The sequence below is a fragment of the Bos indicus x Bos taurus genome, chromosome 5 (genome assembly GCF_003369695.1).
Source record: "Bos indicus x Bos taurus breed Angus x Brahman F1 hybrid chromosome 5, Bos_hybrid_MaternalHap_v2.0, whole genome shotgun sequence".
In the NCBI taxonomy this organism is placed as follows: domain Eukaryota; kingdom Metazoa; phylum Chordata; class Mammalia; order Artiodactyla; family Bovidae; genus Bos; species Bos indicus x Bos taurus.
This window is the reverse complement of record NC_040080.1, coordinates 39,932,369-39,951,354: the sequence shown is the minus strand read 5'-3', so window position 1 is coordinate 39,951,354 and position 18,986 is coordinate 39,932,369. Positions and strand designations below refer to the sequence as shown.

The 18,986-nt window shown below is 35.9% G+C and overlaps 1 protein-coding gene across 1 annotated transcript in view; it reads left to right on the top strand.

Annotated features, from left to right (window-relative positions):
• Positions 1-648: 648 nt before the first annotated feature.
• ERGIC2 (ERGIC and golgi 2) overlaps positions 649-18,986 on the top strand; it is a 45,582-nt gene continuing 27,244 nt past the window's right edge. Inside the window, exons 1-5 of the mRNA XM_027541627.1 lie at positions 649-756; positions 10,669-10,811; positions 12,461-12,569; positions 14,436-14,482; positions 16,019-16,089. Coding sequence (XP_027397428.1) covers positions 10,706-10,811; positions 12,461-12,569; positions 14,436-14,482; positions 16,019-16,089 — 333 coding nt within the window. The 5' untranslated portion in view covers positions 649-756; positions 10,669-10,705. The remainder of the gene's footprint in view (positions 757-10,668; positions 10,812-12,460; positions 12,570-14,435; positions 14,483-16,018; positions 16,090-18,986) is intronic.

The following is an 18,986-nucleotide window of genomic DNA, read 5'->3' as shown; positions in this document are numbered from 1 at the left end:
TGGCCAACCCATAGACAAGAAAAACATTTAATAAATGTTACCTGGTCTTAAAAGCAAAGTTTAAACGTTCTTGACGGAAGAAAATAAAGAGGTAAAGAGAGACTGCACAAAACGTCATGAGAGTTTTGGAGGAGTGATACATATAGGGCTGTAAATGTTAATCCCTGCGTGAGATTCGTTCTGTGGTCTCTAACTTTTTGTATGCGTGCCTATGCGGGTGTGTATTCCCTTTTCCCTCGCTCAGTGGAGTCCTACTCTTTGCGACCCTATGGACTACATAGCCTGCCAGGCTAGTCTATCCGTGGAATTTTCCAGCCAAGAATTCTGGAGTGGGTTGCCACTTTCTACTCCCGGAGATCTTCACTACTTAGGGATTAAACCCATGTCTCTTGTGTCTTCTGCATTGGCAGGCAGATTCTTTACTAGTCGCGCTAGTTGGGAAGCCCCAGGTTTCCAAATTGGTAGATTACAAATCCCTCCCTGGAGAAGTTACTTCCGTATCAGCCAAATGGGTATAACTGAAATAAATTTAAATCTCTTCTATTTAGCCACACCCTTTTAATTTGAACCACGCCTCTTGATTCACAGAGCACGGCGTCAGCAAAGGGAATATCGCGAGAGCTCTTTCACCAACTCCGTGTTGACGTTTTCAACGGTGGTAGTGGCTTCTGTTCTCGCGATATTTCCGGGTAAATGGGAGCCCGGGCGACCCGGGCTTCTGTGAAACATGGCGGTCGGCTGGCACCGTAACACAAGGTAAGATACTGAAACCCCGCCGGGTGCTGTTCCCTCGCTTGCTCCAGGGCTGTTCAGGGCATGAATGTGGTTAAAGTAGTGAGAGCCAGTTGTAGGACTGGCTCCCGGTCTTAATTCCTCTCTTCTGGAGAACGGGCCGGACCTGGGAGCCACTCTACCTATCTTCCCGGGGGCGTTACTGGCAGGACCCTGGGCAGCGCTGCGCCGGGAATCTCCTCGTTCTCCGGTCCAGTGTTTCTGCGCTGTCTTACAACTTGAAGGAGTTTAGGTACTTCCCCGTAGCTTCTGACCCTGGCCCATTGCTGCTTATAGCGCCCCGTGCCCCGGTGGCTCCTCCCGTCCGCAGGCGAGGAGGGTCCCACGTTGTAAAGACCTGCCTGATGGTGTCCGGATTTCCCGGGTGTCTGGCTTCCATCTCCGTTCAGACAAATACCAAATTCTTCGCAGCAAGTTGCTCCCTGTCTGAGAAAGACCTAGATCTTCTTAGCCTCTCCTCAGGAGGTTCGCGCACCGCTTAGGAAAATGAGAAAGGGGTTAGGATAGGACGAGATGCTATAGGAGAGAGAGGTTCGAGTGTCAATACTTTTCAGAAATCCTCGAGAGTTAAGAAACCATCGTTAGGTAACAGTCGACTCGTGGTAGAGAATACCCTTGGGTATTGGTAATATATAGAATTAGTAGGTAATTGTTTGAGAAAAGGCGTTCTTGTAACTTTTATATTTAGGATTTAATGCCCTCAGGACAACGCAAAGTTACATAATATCTGTTAAAATGTTGCAAGACGGGCCTTCAGAAGCAGTCAAAGATACAGTTAAAAATGGGATTTACTTGTTCGCAATTGTATTTAAATATTTCACTGTACTCTAGTATACAGCCATTATAAAGAAATGAATCAGGTTTGTTCACGAAAGAGTCTAGTAGGTATGTTTGTTTACTTAATTTGTTTATTCGTATCTCCACATTGTTGCAATTATTCCAGGTCTCTTAGAGGAAAAACATGAAAAAAAGAAATTTCAGGTTTTCTTTAGGGGGAGAAGAGGGAGTGAATTTCTTTCTTTGTGATGGTAGAATTCAGTCACAGCTGATTGTTATAATTCAGGGTACAAATCATAAAAACATTCCAAGCTTTAAAGTCTCAGAGGAAATTAGTACTGACTTGGAATAATAACAGCAAAAAAAAAAAAAAAATAGAAAATGATAAATTTCCTAAAGGGTTAGTGATTTAATTGGAAGAAATGGTGAAACTTATTTTTAATAGAAGTTACTTTTTAGGCTGCAACAAAGTAGCAGCCTGGTACAAATCCTTTTCAACAGTTTTTCAATATTTATTATGATTCTGCCTCTTAATGTCCTGATGGATAAATTAACCTCTTTTTGCTTTAGTTTCCTTATTTGCAAAATGGAGGTAATAATACCAGACTCAGAAGGTGGGTGGTGATGCTCAAAGTGTTAGCTCTTGTTAATTTTTAATTTTTGTTTTCTATTTTCTATAACTACTCACAAAATGTTGCTTTTGTACTTAGCCAAAATATAGAATGAAGAAGATGCTTTTTAAAGTAATTTATTTGATTCCAAAGTTGATTATACTTTTCAGTCTATATGGTTAATTTGTGCTTAAGCTCCATCTTCCAACTGCTTGCTTTCTTAAGCTGTTATCCTCTCTTTAATTACTAAGTTACAGATTTCTTCTTTCTACTACTTCATGCAGTCTTAATACAGTCTAGGTCAATGACCTAGTGCCTTGGTAACCCATTCTCCTTGCTTTTGGGGAGCTTCATTCTATTGTCAATATATTTCATGTGTCACTGACCTCTTCTTCACACTTTCCTTACTTTCTTAATTCAATTTTGTGTGCTTTTATTGAGTAGTTACTAGAGTCAAACCTTGCTTCATCTTGTTATTAGGTGCATCCAACTTGTGTTGCCAGCACTCTATGTCTCTCAACTTTTATTCTATTAATTTACATAATCCTCAGTCTATTCATGGTATTATCAACTAATTCAGATACTCTTTCCACCTTCCTAAAGACTTTAACAAATCTCAGCTATCTTATAAGTCTTTGCATTTCTTTTGAAAATTAGACACAGACATTTGTCAAATGACTCATTTTTATCTTGATTAAAAACTGTGAGGTAAACCATTATGTCTCCATCCCTCCTTTTAAAATAAAATTATAATAGAGAATTGTGAGAACTTGAGGATCTTTTCAAATTTGTCATATAGCTAGTAAGTGCCTAGAAGAACCCCAAGTATTTCCAATCATAGAACTCACATTTATGCCATCTTATTTGCTTCCAAGTAAACATTTTTTAAAAATGTCACTTGGAAGGTTGTTAGATTTGCTTGAATTATGTTAGTGTAAATAATTGTAATTATTTAACATTTTACTCTATTGTAAAAAGTTTTAAAGTAAAAAGAATGAGTCCTTTTTTGATATCTAGTGCTGTAAAGTGAAACTAAGTTATCTTTCATAAATTTTTTCTTTTGTATTCTAATGCAGTATTATTAAGTGGCTTAAATTTACAGATAAGTCATAGTTTTGTTTTTCATTTTTGAAGTTCAGTGGCAGCCTGAATAGTATTTATTCCACCTCTTTTCTCATTCATATTAATGACGTGTTAATTTCACAGGGCTGACTTAGCAAATTACCATCTGCCTGGTTTTAAAAAATAGAAATTTGTTTTCTTTCAATTCTGGAGGCCACCAAACTGAAGTAAAGGTGTCAGCAGGGCCATACTGCCTCTGACAGCTCTAGGAAAGAAACCTTCCTTGCCTGTTCTAACATTTGGGCAATCCTTGGCTCCTTGGCTTGTAGATTCATCACTCTAATCTCTACCTGTCTTCACATGGCATAGTCCCCAGTGTGTCTGTGTATCCTCACATGGCTTGTCATAAAGGCACTGGTCATGGATGTCCGACTCTTTGCTACCCCATATACTATATACAGTCCATGGAATTCTCCAGGTCAGAATACTGGAGTGGGTAGTCTTTCCCTTCTCCAAGGGATCTTCCCAACCCAGGGATTGAACCCAGGTCTCCCATATTGCTGGTGGATTCTTTACCAGCTGAGCCACAAGGGAAACCCTCATTGGATTTGGGGCCACCTTAATATGGTATGATCTCATCTTAATTAGTTGTATTTTTGAAAACCCAGCTATTTTCAAATAAGACCCATTCACAGATACCAGGGATTAGGACTTGGATGTATCCTTTTGGGAGGCATAGTTCACCTCACAACAATGCATATGTATTAACCAATTAAATATTTTTCATATTGTCAAATATATGTTAAAAATAGAAGTTAGCTCATAAAGTGTGAGTAGCAGGAGTAAATTGTGTCTCCACAATTCCCACTTTTCTTCTTTTCTTCCTTTTTGTTTATAGAAATAATTAAATGTAATGGAGCCATAGAAGTGTCATGAATTCTGTATTTTAATTTTGGCAAAGCATCTGATAGTCTCATTGTATTCACATGGACGCAGATGATGAAATACTGGCTGTGTGGTATTACTTAGATTGAGTGTTGATAATATGTGCCTGTGTTCCAGCATGAAAGTTGGTTTCATATTTCTTATCCAGTTTTTCAAAGCATTGTTTGAGTCTCAGTTGTTATCAATGACTTAGTAGAGCCTACGTGTTTTATTTTTTAGTATACACAGCAGTATAGGAGAGAAATTGAAGATATGGTACTGGAGATTGTCAAATTATGAAAACCACTGGGCAAAGGAATCTAGCATAATGGCTCCTAAATTTTGTTAACCAGTACACAAAGTATGTAGAAATCAGGGAAAGGGGCTGGGCTTAAGGGCTAATGTAGAATTGAAGTTTTTAATTTTATTAAAGAAAGACATCCAAAAACAAAACAAAAAACTTTCTGTCTGCTTTACCCTTTCACCAAAGAAAGGATATTTGGCACATTAAAAAAAAAAAAAAAAAAGGAAAGGAAATAATTTCAGAATAAAACACAGATTTTTTTTAATAGAATAAATTTAACTTTAAAAATTCTTATATTATTATTGTTTTTTTCATTTAGTAGGTACTGATTAGAAACTTTTGTGACAAAATGGCAGTCCTGTGGCTCTGGAAATCACCGATCTAGGGTCTTTCTAAATGTGTTTTTGAAAATGGCTAACTGAGCTGGATGGAGAAGCAAATTCAATGGGAATGGGAGCAGTGGAACTGCATGACGGGGGGGAATCCAAGGGATTGAGAACACAGGGAAAGTGAAGAGTAGGTTTTTCCCTAGTCAAGAAATTAAAGAACTGCAAGGATAATTGTTTCTGCTCAGAGAAGAAAAGTAGTGTTTTGGGTATTAGCAGCAGAGCAATTTTAAATTTGAGCTTCCCAGGTAGCTCAAATGGTAAAGAATCTGCCTGCAATGTGGGAGACCTGGGTTTGATCCCTGGGTTGGGAAGATCCCCTACAGAAGGGCATGACAACTCCTCCAGTAGTCTTGCCTGGAGAATCCCATGGACAGAGGAGTCTGGTGGGCTACATACAGTCCATGAGTTTGCAAAGAGTTGGAGAAGACTCTTGAGAGTCCCTTGGACTGCAAGGAGATCAGCCCTGGGATTTCTTTGGAAGGAATGATGCTAAAGCTGAAACTCCAGTACTTTGGCCACCTCATGCGAAGAGTTGACTCATTGGAAAAGACTCTGATGCTGGGAGGGATTGGGGGCAGGAGGAGAAGGGGACAACAGAGGATGAGATGGCTGGATGGCATCATTGACTCGATGGATGTGAGTCTGAGTGAACTCCGGGAGTTGGTGATGGACAGGGAGGCCTGGCGTGCTGCGATTCATGGGGTTGCAAAGAGTCGGACACGACTGAGCGATTGATCTGATCTGATCTGATCTGGACACGACTGAGCAGCTAACACACACACAATTTTAAAAGTTCAGAGGAGCCAAATGTGACCTTGTTCGTGTGTGGCTTTGTATAGAATTAAGATGGAAGTGACTGGAGAATAAATGTTATGCTTACATGATAAAAGAGTTATCACTGTGAGTGAGTGCCTGAGTGTCATAAGATGGCAATGGGATGGGGAAGGAGAGAAGTATAGACCTGGGTTCGATCCCGGGGTTGGGAAGATCCTTTGGAGGAGGGCATGGCAACCCACTCCAGTATTCTTACTTGGAGAATCCCATGGACAGAGGAGCCTGGCGGGCTACAGTCCATGGGGTCTCAAAGAGTTGGATACATAATATGAAAGTTAGGTATAATTCTGTATAGTATGTGTGTTTATTATTATTAGAAGATAGACTTAAAAAGGGAAGAGATGGTCAAGAAATCATGTTGAAACCTGCTCTTTCTTTACCTGAGAGTCTCATAAAAGAAGTAGGATTCAAAGAGAAATGCCACTAGGAGAATGTCAAGTTTCATAAATAGCAGGTAGAAGGCTTGCTTTTAGAAAAACTAGAAGTTTTCAGATGACTTGTTCATATCAAAATAGTGGCTCTATAGAGCAGACTGGCAATTTTTGAGGTGGAACGAATTTCTCGGGTGTAGATTAGTGCTGAGGTAATAAGAATGAAATAAGAGCAGCAGAGTGGCGGGTGCTCAAGTGTAGAATAGAGCTGTCTTGAGGGGAAGGTGAGACCCTCGCCAGTTCACCAGGGACATGGCCTGTTGTTGTCAGCTTTTCTGTCCTAGGTTTGGGGAGAGCCAATGAGAGTGCCCTCTATGCGTTCTCTGGGTCAGGCTGTGGAATTGTAGAAACTAAAAATGGGAGAGGGAGATAGCCAGTGAGTACACTAGTTAAATGATTAAGGGAGGAGTACTGGATAGGCTGTATGAATTATTAGAGTGTTGGGAAAACCAACTACTTGCTTGCCATATCTTTATACTTAGATTCAATTTATAAGAAAGCATTTGTAAGGCTTATTAAAATACATAGAATGTTTAGAAAAGAAAATTCACAGTTTTATTCTTTTGCTCAACAATGCTGTAGCTACTAGGAGCCAACCACTGTTAAAGGTGCTGGGGATATACTATAGTGAATGAAATAAGAAAAATTTCTACTTGTAGATCTTATGTTTTTACATATTTATCTAAGTATGGATGTTTTGATTGGAAAGCTGTGGTGTCATGAATGTTAATGGGGAATTTCCCACCTTTCTTCTTTTCTTCCTTCCATAAATATTTACCAAGTAACCTCATGTGCATTGGAGATACGAAGGCTAAGTTACCCATGGTCCCTGCCTTAAAATTACTATGGAGCAATCAAGCAGGTAGAAATAGTGTGATAAAACTACAGTGTTCTAGGAGCAAATGCTGTAACTCATGTTCGAGGTCATTGAAGGTTTTTCCTCCTTGAGAGAGATGTTTAGACTGAGACATGAAGAAAGTTAGCCAAATGTAGAGGTGGGGTAGGAGGGGGAGGATATTTCTAGTAGACAGAATAGTGTGTTTAAGGAATAGAAAGTGATTTTGTAAGTTGGGTCTGTGTTTTCAGTGCTTTGTAAAACATGTTGGGATAGATAGATTTCAAACTCCTTAAATGTAATGAGAACCTATATAAATGTTTTAAAATGAAACTTATATGATAAGTTTTATGTATTATATTAAAAATATTATTGACTATCATATAGAGAGTGAATCGAAGGTTTGAAGATCGTTTGAAGCAATGAAGAAATAGATTATGGCAGCTGAGACTAAGATCCTAGTAAGGAATTTCTCTGGGCCTGGAAAAGTTAGAATTGCGAGAAATTTAAGAAGAGTTTAAGGATGAAATCCATGTTTCTAGCTTGTGCATTTGGATGCATGTGTCATCATTAATTTAGGGACACAGAAGGAGAAACAGGTTTGGTAGGGTGAAGTGTTTATTTTTAGGCATGTTTACTCTAAGTTGTCTTTCCAATGCGCCAATGAAAATATAATAGAAGGCAGAAAGATATTCATGTCTGCAGAAAGATTTGGATTGGTAGTAAAGTTTTGAGAGAAATCAACGTGTTGATGAAAATGGAAGGGATGGGAGACCACTTGGGGAAAGTGTGGAGGTTGAGAGAAGGGCCTAGTGCAGAATCTGAGAGGAAGAAGAATCTGCAAAATAAGCCAAATCAGGAATGTAGTATTACCTCAGCCAAGGTATGAGACTGTTTCAAGAGGAAAAGAAGTGATGAACAAGTGAGAAAATGTATTCTCTCAGAAGCAAAACTGAATTAAGGCCAAAATTGTCCTTTGGATTTGGTACTAAGGAAATTGTTGATGACCTTGTTGAGAGCAAATTTAGTTGAGAACTGAGGAATTAGTCTCAGGATATGAATGGAGACAACTCATTCCTTTAAGTGTCATATCTTTTTGCCTTTTCATACTGTTCATGGGGTTTTCAAGGCAAGAACACTGAAGTGGTAGCCAGAGATCTGTACAGTAGTTGAGTTGGATTTGAGCTTGCCTTGAGAGTTTTGTTTTAAAGTTAAGTGGCTTGAACCTATTTATTATTTAACTCCTGTAGGAGAGAATGAGTAGAAATTTGAAAGATGGAAGAAGGATCAGTCTTGGTGCTATTACTGCTAAGTGGATGTAGAAAATAAATTTGATTACTGAGTTGAACAAACATGAGGAGCCATGGCTTATGCTTAATAAACACTCAGAAGCTTAATTTACATCTATCGTGGGAATCAAACTCTGCCTTCTCTTTTGTCTACATGTTATTTTTTTCCTTAGGAAAACCATCTATATGAAAACCAAATTATAATCTGAAGGCCACTTTTAAACATGGAATCAGTAGGGGGAGTTAGTTGGATGTTTATAATAGCAAATGAAATCAGCCCTGTAATGCATTCAGCTTCCCTTTAGGGCCGTGGTTCTGCATGGGCTGATTACGTAGTGCCCCTGGTTAGGGCCTGCTCTCTTTTGGGCAGTGTTTGTGATTCCTGTCAGTGTTTACCTCTCTGGTCTCCTTTTTCTCCATGAATACTCTTTCTATGGTCTGTTCTTTCTGTATTAATACTATTTAGATTTTAGATAAATCTTTCTGCTTTCTTCTAGACACTGCTTTTCTTTTAGTGACTTCTACAACCAATAGAATTTGACTTATTCTGTTAGGTGTTAATTTTTTCAATACAGCTTTGATTTTGGTAATGCTTGTAGTATCACCTATCATGTTAATATAAATCAGCCATATAAAATTATATAAATATTTGTGATTTCAGTTATGGCTAGCATATTTTAGATATAGTTGGCATACTGATCAAAAGGAGAATAGCAAGCAGTCAATTTTTAAATAATATTTTTACTATCAGAGCAGATCACATCAGTCGCTCAGTCGTGTCCGACTCTTTGCAACCCCATGAATCGCAGCACGCCAGGCCTCCCTGTCCATCACCACCTCCCGGAGTTCACTCAGACTCACGTCCATCGAATCAGTGATGCCATCCAGCCATCTCATCCTCTGTCGTCCCCTTCTCCTCCTGCCCCCAATCCCTCCCAGCATCAGAGTCTTTTCCAATGAGTCAACTCTTCGCATGAGGTGGCCAAAGTACTGAAGTTTCAGCTTTAGCATCAGTCCTTCCAAAGAAATCTCAGGGCTGATCTCCTTCAGAATGGACTGGTTGGATCTCCTTGCAGTCCAAGGGACTCGCAAGAGTCTTCTCCAACACCACAGTTCAAAAGCATCAATTCTTTGGCGCTCAGCCTTCTTCACAGTCCAACTCCCACATCCATACATGACCACAGGAAAAACCATAGCCTTGACTAGACAAACCTTTGTTGGCAAAGTAATGTCTCTGCTTTTGAATATGCTATCTAGGTTGGTCATAACCTTCCTTCCAAGGAGTAAGCGTCTTTTTAATTTCATGGCTGCAGTCACCATCTGTAGTGATTTTGGAGCCCAGAAAAATAAAGTCTGACACTGTTTACACTGTTTCCCCATCTATTTCCCATGAAGTGATGGGACCAGATGCCATGATCTTCGTTTTCTGAATGTTGAGCTTTAAGCCAACTTTTTCACTCTCCACTTTCACTTTCATCAAGAGGCTTTTGAGTTCCTCTTCACTTTCTGCCATAAGGGTGGTGTCATCTGCATATCTGAGGTGATTGATATTTCTCCCGGCAATCTTGATTCCAGCTTGTGTTTCTTCCAGTCCAGCGTTTCTCATGATGTACTCTGCATATAAGTTGAATAAACAGGGTGATAATATACAGGCTTGACGTACTCCTTTTCCTAGATAATTTGTAAAGTTCAAAATTTTGTAAAGAGAACAAAATTCTCCCATGATCTACTTAAAACATTTTGTGTATAGGCTTTCAGTTTTTTTCCCAAATATCTTTTTCCCTGCCTCTAATAAAACTGGAATATGGCCTTCTAGTCTTTTCTTAACATGTTACGAGTATTTTTGTACATTATTGTATTTTCTTTTATAAGATTTTCAGTGCTTACCTAGATTCAGAACTTTTAATTCACTGAATTTGTATATTGGATATGAGAATTTTGTGAAATACTCTCATAATGAAATTTTTGTGCACAACACATATATTTTCCTTAGGATACATTCCTAAAAGAGGAATTTACTTGGTGAAAAGAGGAGTGGTGAATATTTGTTTTGTTGTTAGCAATATATGAGCATGTCTGTTTTACTTCATTGTCATCCTTTAATGGAAATGTGTTATTTTTGTATGTTTTGTTAATTTAAAATAACCATTTTAATTTGTATATTCCAATATTACAAATATGATTGAGTAACTTTTCACATTATTTGGCTGTTACATGTGTTAGTGTGTGTAAATTGCCTTTCATTAGTACTTTTTTCAGGGTGGGAGTGGAGAAAGAATAGTGTTAAGCATTTTTTTTTTTTCCCTTGAGGAGGAATTAGACTGTTAAGTTGTTCCAAGGACATTTGTGAGTTATCTAAAAATAAAATCAGCCGTTTAATCTTTCTGAAGGATGCATTTATTCATTTTTTTATTTCTTAGCATGACTATATGAAAGAAGAAGAAGGTTTTCCTGAAGATGAGGCGACTGAATCGGAGGAAAACCTTAAGTTTGGTGAAGGAGTTGGATGCCTTTCCAAAGGTTCCTGAGAGCTATGTGGAGACTTCAGCCAGTGGGGGTACAGGTGAGTATCAGTTCAAATCAGAACTCCTTCAGGAAGTTCATCTTCTGAGTTAGCATGCTAGTGAGGGTTGGGGGTGAAGGCATGTCCACTAGAGGGGAGTGTATGCGTACATATGGCTGATTCACGTCATTGTACAGCAGACTCTAACACATTGGAAAACAGTTATACACCAATGAAAAAAAGAAGAAAAAAGGTTAAAAAAAAACTTTCTTTTCAAAAAAAAGAACTTACAGAAATGTCGCTATGAGGAAGAACTCATCAGTGAATTTTAAAGTAACTTTAAACTCATCAAAGTAAATTTATAGCTGGTCTGTCCTCATGTCACAGTATTTGCCTTAAATTTATTTATCTATGCTTTTTGTCATCCAACCCATCCAACCCAGCCTATGCATTTAGCACTGTTTATTAAAGCATAACTGAAGAAATTAATTCAGTTATACTGCTTTGGTGCTCTTGAATTATTATTAAGATTTTTATATGTAGATAGACTTGAAGTTATTTAATGATGTTGAAACTGCCTTAGTCTGTTTTGGTTAAGAGTAAGTCACTTTAGATATCATAATAAAAGTCTTAAATTTCACATTACTGAAGAAAGGTATCATAGGATAGTAAGTTAAGAGCTTTTGGAATCAGACTGTCTGGATTTAAATGCCACCTCTGCCCCTTCCTAACTACTTGATCTTCAGGAAGTTCCTCAACCTGTCTATGCTTTAGTTTCTTCTTACACAAAATGGGGATGTTATCAGTGTTTACCTGGTAGAGTTGCAGTAGCAATTAAATAAGTTAATATTCATAAAATACTCATAGCAGTGCCTGGTACAGAGAGAATTTGTTAAATAAATTAATAATGAAATATATCAGAAAAATATGCCACTATAACGGTATTTACTATAACTTTTTTCTATGTGAAGAACTGATAAAACAATATTTCTCATAAGATTCACATTTCATTTGGTAAAATCTATAGTACACCGGTTGCTATTTCTAATCTCCTGTGATTAACTTTTGTTAATGAATATAGTACAACTGTTCATTTTAAGTGTTTTTTGTCAAAGTAGATGATAGTTCTTTTTCTTTTAATTAGATCTTTTAAAATGAAGTGAAATATTTGTGATATTTCCAAGTAGATAGAGTTTTATCTATCTACTTTGGTGAGTACAGAGGGAGATTTTATTTGACTTTCTGGCACAGATTGTGAACTCTCAAGATCTAAGAAATTAGGCTGTTTTTTTGTTATTTTAATTGGACTACAGAATGGATACCGTTTTTAATTATGAGGGGACTACTTTCAAATTTGTGTTGTGAAACTTGTGCTTACTTTCATCATTTATCATGTCTGTGACACTGCTATTTGTAACAAGGTAAAAGTTTTGTGTCTTTGTGTAATTTTGACAGATACATTTAGTGAGAAATGTCTTTAATACTGAAGAAATAACATGCTTTCTCAATAATGCAAATGTTTGTGTTCATTAAATCTTCATTTTTAAGTTGTTTTAGAAAAAAATTTATAATATTTTAAGAAAAATGGTTTACAGTATTCATTCATATGGCAATCACATTAGGGTATTCTTTGCTAATTTTAATCCCAGTGTCCTGCTGTTTACCTTTTAAAAATTATTTTAATTCTTTCTTTTTTGTTGGTTTCTCAGTTTCTCTAATAGCATTTACCACTATGGCTTTATTAACTATAATGGAATTTTCAGTATATCAAGATACATGGATGAAGTATGAATATGAAGTAGACAAGGATTTTTCTAGGTAAGTGTTTTTAGTTTTTGAAATGCCTTTAGATTTAAATTGTTCTGAAAATAACATGTTTTAATTTTTATACATAGTTTATTTTAATTCTGAAGAAATAGTCCTGAAAAATTCTCATTATGCATTAGGTAAAATATTTTAGAATCATTTGAATACTGGTTAAATTTTAAAAGAGAGGTTCTCTGATTGTTTATACATTTGTTTAAAAAGGTTAGGAGAACAGAATGTATTTTTCCTTAGAAGTTGAAAAGATGGAAATTGTTTGATGTTTTGAGACTGTTTACTCTTTAGATTGTGAAATATCTTACTGATCTGTGTGAGCTGGAAAACAAATTATGGTAACATTGTTTATACTTAAAGCTTGATTGTTGTAAATTATGTATAAACTATATTTTAAGGTAAACATCAGTTTTAAACCTTTGAAAATAATAGTATCTTAATTAGGAAATAAAACATGCTTTATTCATATCATTTGGATTTTTTAATTGATTGAAGATAACAGGTTTATAACATATAGGTTGCATTAGATAGCAGGAAACATTTACTTATTAATTTCAGTCCCAGATCTGCCAGTTACTTTGTGTGTGACTTTCGAGAACTGACTAAATCTATATCTGCATGTGCTCCAGTTTTCTTTTCTGTAAAATGGGGATAATATTTATACTACTTTGCTCTTCAGATCAATGAGAATTCAATCAGCCAACATTTGTAATAGGTCCTGTGCAACCCTGGGCAAGTCATATAGCTGGCTTCTTTTGGGCCTTAGTTTCGTGATCTGTAATGTCAATATTATTCTTAATGCCATTAGTTTTTAAGGAGTTTGTTGCTTTTCTTATTTATTTATTAATTTTTTTAGCCCCAATGAAACACTTTTTATTCTTTACAAATGAAGTCATGTAGTTCACCTCAAGTGTAGTGGGGATGTCCAGAAGCCTGTCCACTTGGCTTCATTTTCCGGTTCCTATAAAATCTCGTGAGCCTAAACTCCGTGGTTATTTGAGTACAGTTTGAACTTTAGACAACTTTAAGACTACATGAAATTCTAAAAATCCATACTCTATGTTGAAACCAGATGAAAATTATTAGGGTGAAAAAAAGTTTTGATAGAAAGCACAGGACAGACAGGACTGATACTGATTGTACTCATTCTGTTATTCTTGGTGCTGAAGTCTTTTTGAAAATTTGATTTGAACTGATCATTTGAAAATAAGGCATTGATTTTTAAAAGGCCATGCAAAACTTTTTAAGAATCAGATTTCTTTTTTTCTAGTAATTTCGGTACATTTATTTTGAGTCACACAGACCTAATTTCCAGTATGCTACATCAGTGGTTATCTGGTCTTAAGCTAGGCATTTATTTATACTTCTGTAAACACCATTGCTTATCTGTAGAACTGAAGCTGTCCATTTTATAGGTCCATGATAAAGAATAAAGATTGTGGTATTTGTAGCATATCAGGCATAATGCTGTATGTATGGTATTTATTTGATAAGGGAAGAAAGACTTTCAATTCCTACCTTTTGATTTTGAAAGTTTTGCATTCTTTAGTCACATAGTCTATAAAAGATTTATGTAGACAGAGGTTAATACTTTTTTCTGAGTTGCTTAGAGTTCTTAGTTGTAAACTTGTCATTAAATTAAAGGATACTGTGCTAAAAACTTGTAAGTCAGAATGGCTTTTGGAATAATTACAAAATAGAATTTTTACTTTTGAAGAGCCTTTGTTTTGGCCATATGAAATGCTGTACAAGTTGTAATTGACATATTCTGTATGAAGTCCAAGTTTTTCATAGATCAGTTGATTTTTATTGCTCATGTTTTGCTGATCAATTATTAGATTATAATGTTTCCTTTTCATTTTTTAGCAAATTGAGGATCAATATAGATATTACTGTTGCCATGAAGTGTCAGTGTAAGTACATCTTTAACTTGATGAATGCATATATAAATTATGGTTAAATAATTGCTGCTGTTGCTAAGTTGCTTCAGTCATGTCCGACTCTGTGCAACCCCATAGATGGCAGCCCACCAGGCTCCCCCATCCCTGGGATTCTCCAGCCAAGAATACTGGAGTGGGTTGCCGTTTCCTTCTCCAATGCATGAAAGTGAAAAGTGAAAGTGAAGTCGCTCAGTCGTGTCTGACTCTTAGTGACCCCATGGACTGCAGCCTACCAGGCTCCTCCATCCATGGGATTTTCCAGGCAAGAGTCCTGGAGTGGGTTGCCATTGCCTCCTCTAAATAATTGCTAATAAAAAGTAAAAAATACTGGCTGTTTTAACTTTATTTTCCCTTTATGATATTGTAAAATACTGTTGTAGTGTTATTTAAGAATGCAAATAAGAATGTTTTTCTCCACAGCTTGTATTTTTTAAATTTCTTCTCCATGAAGGGATTTAACTTTTACATTAGTATGATTAAACTGAAAGAAAATTGAAGGTAATTTTGATAAATCAAAGTTCTAGTTTAGGTGTGTCCTGTTTGGAGGTATTTCTTATTTGGTGTACCAGTTTTTACACCCACCTTCTGCAAACATTGTCTATCACTGTTTCAATTTACAACCCTTTACTTTTGCACACAGATTCAAATCTTTTAAGTTAATGGTGGTACCGTTTTCTGTTTTCTTCACTGGCTTCACTTAATTATACTGGTAGAAGTGAAAAAATGTTTTTATTCCAGATAGATACTGTTTGAATCAGTATTGCTCTCAGAAATGAGGATGCTTTTTCATCTTAAATTGTATGGTAAAATACTGCTTGAAAAGTAGAGACCAAGAATTCAGTAATTCAGACAGAACTTTTTAAAGTTGTGAACTCATTATATCCAATGTGAATCTCATTATATCCAAATTAATTTCTAAAAGATTTCATCTAAATCTGTTTCCCTTTTCCATTTATATTTTTTTATGTTAGTGGTTTTAAGATAAATATTTTGTATCTAAACTATTGAGTTAGTGTTAATACTGAATTATCATATTTTGCTTTATTATAGATGTTTGAATACCATTAAAATTTTACCCTTTTCAAAATAAATTTTCCCTATTTGTTGACTATTTAAATGTCATCAGTAGCTTTGCCTTAAGATTTTTTTAATCTCTAAAAATAATTCTTGTCATTAATATTTTGTCAGGCAGCCATTTAATACTGTGATTAGTTTATTGCCAGTTTTTGCAAAGCTCTTCAGTTCAGTTAAGTTTATACTATTTTTACTGTGAGATTCCAAGTCATCTTTCTTACTGAGTAAAAAGTAGAAAAAGCATTATTAATTTTTGGAGTTATTTCCACCAAAACTATATAATACTACTGTTTTAACTTGAATAAATAAGCAGTATAGGAAAGTGATCCCACATACTTGTGAGTTTTCTATTATTCATCTTAATTTGTTAGTGTACATCACATAAAGTTTGGTTCTGAGCATAAAATATAAAACTTCTAATTTTTTTTTATGCAGATGTTGGAGCAGATGTATTGGATTTAGCAGAAACAATGGTTGCATCTGCAGATGGTCTAGTTTATGAACCAGTAAGTTTGATTCACATATCGTTTTCAGTTGTATGCTTTGAGGAATTTTCCCCTTGAAAACAGTTTTGATATTTGCTTTTAGTTTTGTCTGAGCTAGTTTTTAAAATATACATTTTCTTAATACAGAAGTCACGTATGACAATGTAAATCAGCTATACTTCAATAAAAAATAAAACAAGGAAATAAAAGTGATACATATCATTTGTAAACATTTAGGGGAAGAAAAAAGTTATATTTGATACTAAAGCCTTGAGATAACTATTGTTAGCATTCTGGATATGCCTCTATAACAATAACCTTGTACTTGTTTTATATTTTTTGTTAATTCTTCCTAACAGTTTGCTTATCTCTCTTATACAGTTGCTAGAGTGATGACATTCCTTTTTTTCCGATGATTTAGAAATTCTGTGTTCTATTTGTATTCTTCTTTTACCAAATTTAAGCCCTTAAAAATGTCTGAGCTATATGTCTCGTGTAATGAAGAATGAAGCAGTACCTAGGAGGAGAATTTTATATGCAACACCGCCATTTCCCAGACGCAGTGAAATACTGACATTGTCTTATCGTTTTCATCGCACAAGTTGTGTGTAATAAAATTAATTTATCAGAAGACACCAGCACATTACAGGGGCAGGTAATAAACAGGTCCTGATCAGAACTAGGCCTAAAGAAGCTTTAGAGAAGGACGTACAGAACTCCCAGCTAGTTTGCCTGCGGGCTGCTCTGTTGGCTTTGTGGTACTTACGTTTACTTATGCATTCTTGAGTTGTTTGTTTACCATTGACAGTTGTGAACTCTCTAGAAACAAAATCGGAAAGTGAAGACTAAAGGTGATGGAGGATTAGAAGTAACTGAATGTGTGGAGGAGAAAAAGGAAGCCCTTAGGTTAGTTTTGATTACCAAGTTATTTTTAGTTTATAACAATAAAATGTATTTATGTCTTTTCATACACACTTTTTAAATAAAATTTTGTAAAGAAAAAGTAACTTTTGTTAGTGCCACTCTGAATCTCTCTACTTCCTAACTCCTCTACTCCACTCAAAAAATTGGTATCACAGTAATTTTTAATGAGGTTAGTTACCTTACAAAGTCAGGTACTGTGTTACTGCATACTGTTATCTGGAAGTTTAGATGGTGATTATTGTCAGGCACGTTCACATTTGCATTACATTTCATACTATTTTAGGAATAGTTCTTCAACTTTCACTGAGTTTTACTGCTTTTATTTTTAGTCTTCTTTGTTTCTTTATTTTTATCATTTTTTAAGGGACTTTTTGTGACTTATTTATCACAGAAAGAATATTGGGATGGACATGTACACTCTGCTATATTTAAAATAGATAAACAACAAGATCCTACCCTATAATACAGGGAGCTCTACTCAACATTATGTGGCAGCCTGGTTGGGAGGGAGTTTGGGGGAGAATGGATACATGTATATGTATGGCTGAGTCAGTTTGCTGTCCACCTGAAACTGTCAGAACATTGTTAATCGGCTATAGTCCAGTATAAAATAATTTTCTTAAAAAGAATATGTGGATTATGTTTTGTGACAGACTGCCATTCTGTCATTCCGTTCTTCATACATGTTGGCTTAGGATAGAATTCTTGTTTTATGATACTTTGCACTCAAAACTTTGTAGACATTCCTTTATTGCCTTCTGGCACAATATTTTTTTCCTTGTAGGGAGTGTATTTATCTACTTACATGCTTTCTTTCCTTTGCTTTTAAAATTCAAATATTTATCCTATATATATATCCAAATGTAGATCGCCTTTAGTTGTTTTTGGCTTCTGGTGGTATTAGTGATCTGGATTTTTAAGTGTTTTTTGGTTGTTGGTTTGCTTTAAAGATGTTCAGAATAATACTTTTGTTTCTGCTTTTAAAGATTCTTATCAAATGATGTTGACTTTCCTGGAGTGGTTCTCAATATTTTATCAACTCCTGCATAAGATGTATATTTGGAACTCTACCTCTGACTTCTGGATCAGTCTTTTTTTTCAATGCCTTCATTATGTTTTAAAATTCAGTGATTATACTTCCCACCTCTAATATATTGCAGATCACTCTATTTTTTTCTATCTTCATGATGTTAAATCTCATTGAGAGATAATTAGAAAAACTTTTCTTCTTATTTTTAGAAATGGTATCATAGAGGAAAGTTAGGCCTTGGGCCTCAGATTGACCACATCCTTCAAATTAATGAATCTTTTTTGTCTGTTTTCTTGTTCTTCTTTTGGATGGGAAAATACATGGCCAAATAACTGACTGAGAGTTGAAGTAGACTGTTACGTCAGTTCCCATTTCCTCCTCACCTCCACTTTTTTTTCCCCAGACCTAAATGAAACAAGAAGGATATATAGTTTAGGTATGCTATGTTTCTTCTAAGTAAAATTAAAGCTTCAGATGTTTTTGAAAAGAAACGAAGAAGTCACACTGGATTCAGGATGGCAGAGTGCTTCACTGCTGCTGCTGCTAAGTCGCTTCAGTCGTGTCTGACTCTGTGTGACCCCATAGACGGCAGCCACCAGTCTCCCCCGTCCCTGGGATTCTCCAGGCAAGAACACTGGAGTGGGTGAGGGCGCTAGTATTTCTTTTCCATGTTTATTTTTTGATAGGTTCAATTTAGCTAAGGTAATTCCTGTTTTGTTTAACTGGTGTGACTGTCCTCATTAGCAGGCAGCTGTGGCAGTAATTTTGCTTAATTTATATTACTGTCCAGGTCACATATAAGCTGGGACTAATACTGCTGTGGAATGCAGTCTGTGGCATTGATCAAATTATTAAAAGTGTTCTTAGGATGGACGCTGTCTCTTCCTCAAGTGTGTTATTGTCTTTTATCACCTGTTTTCCTTGTTACTGTGAATTGGCAGTTTAATTGCTGCTTACATGAACT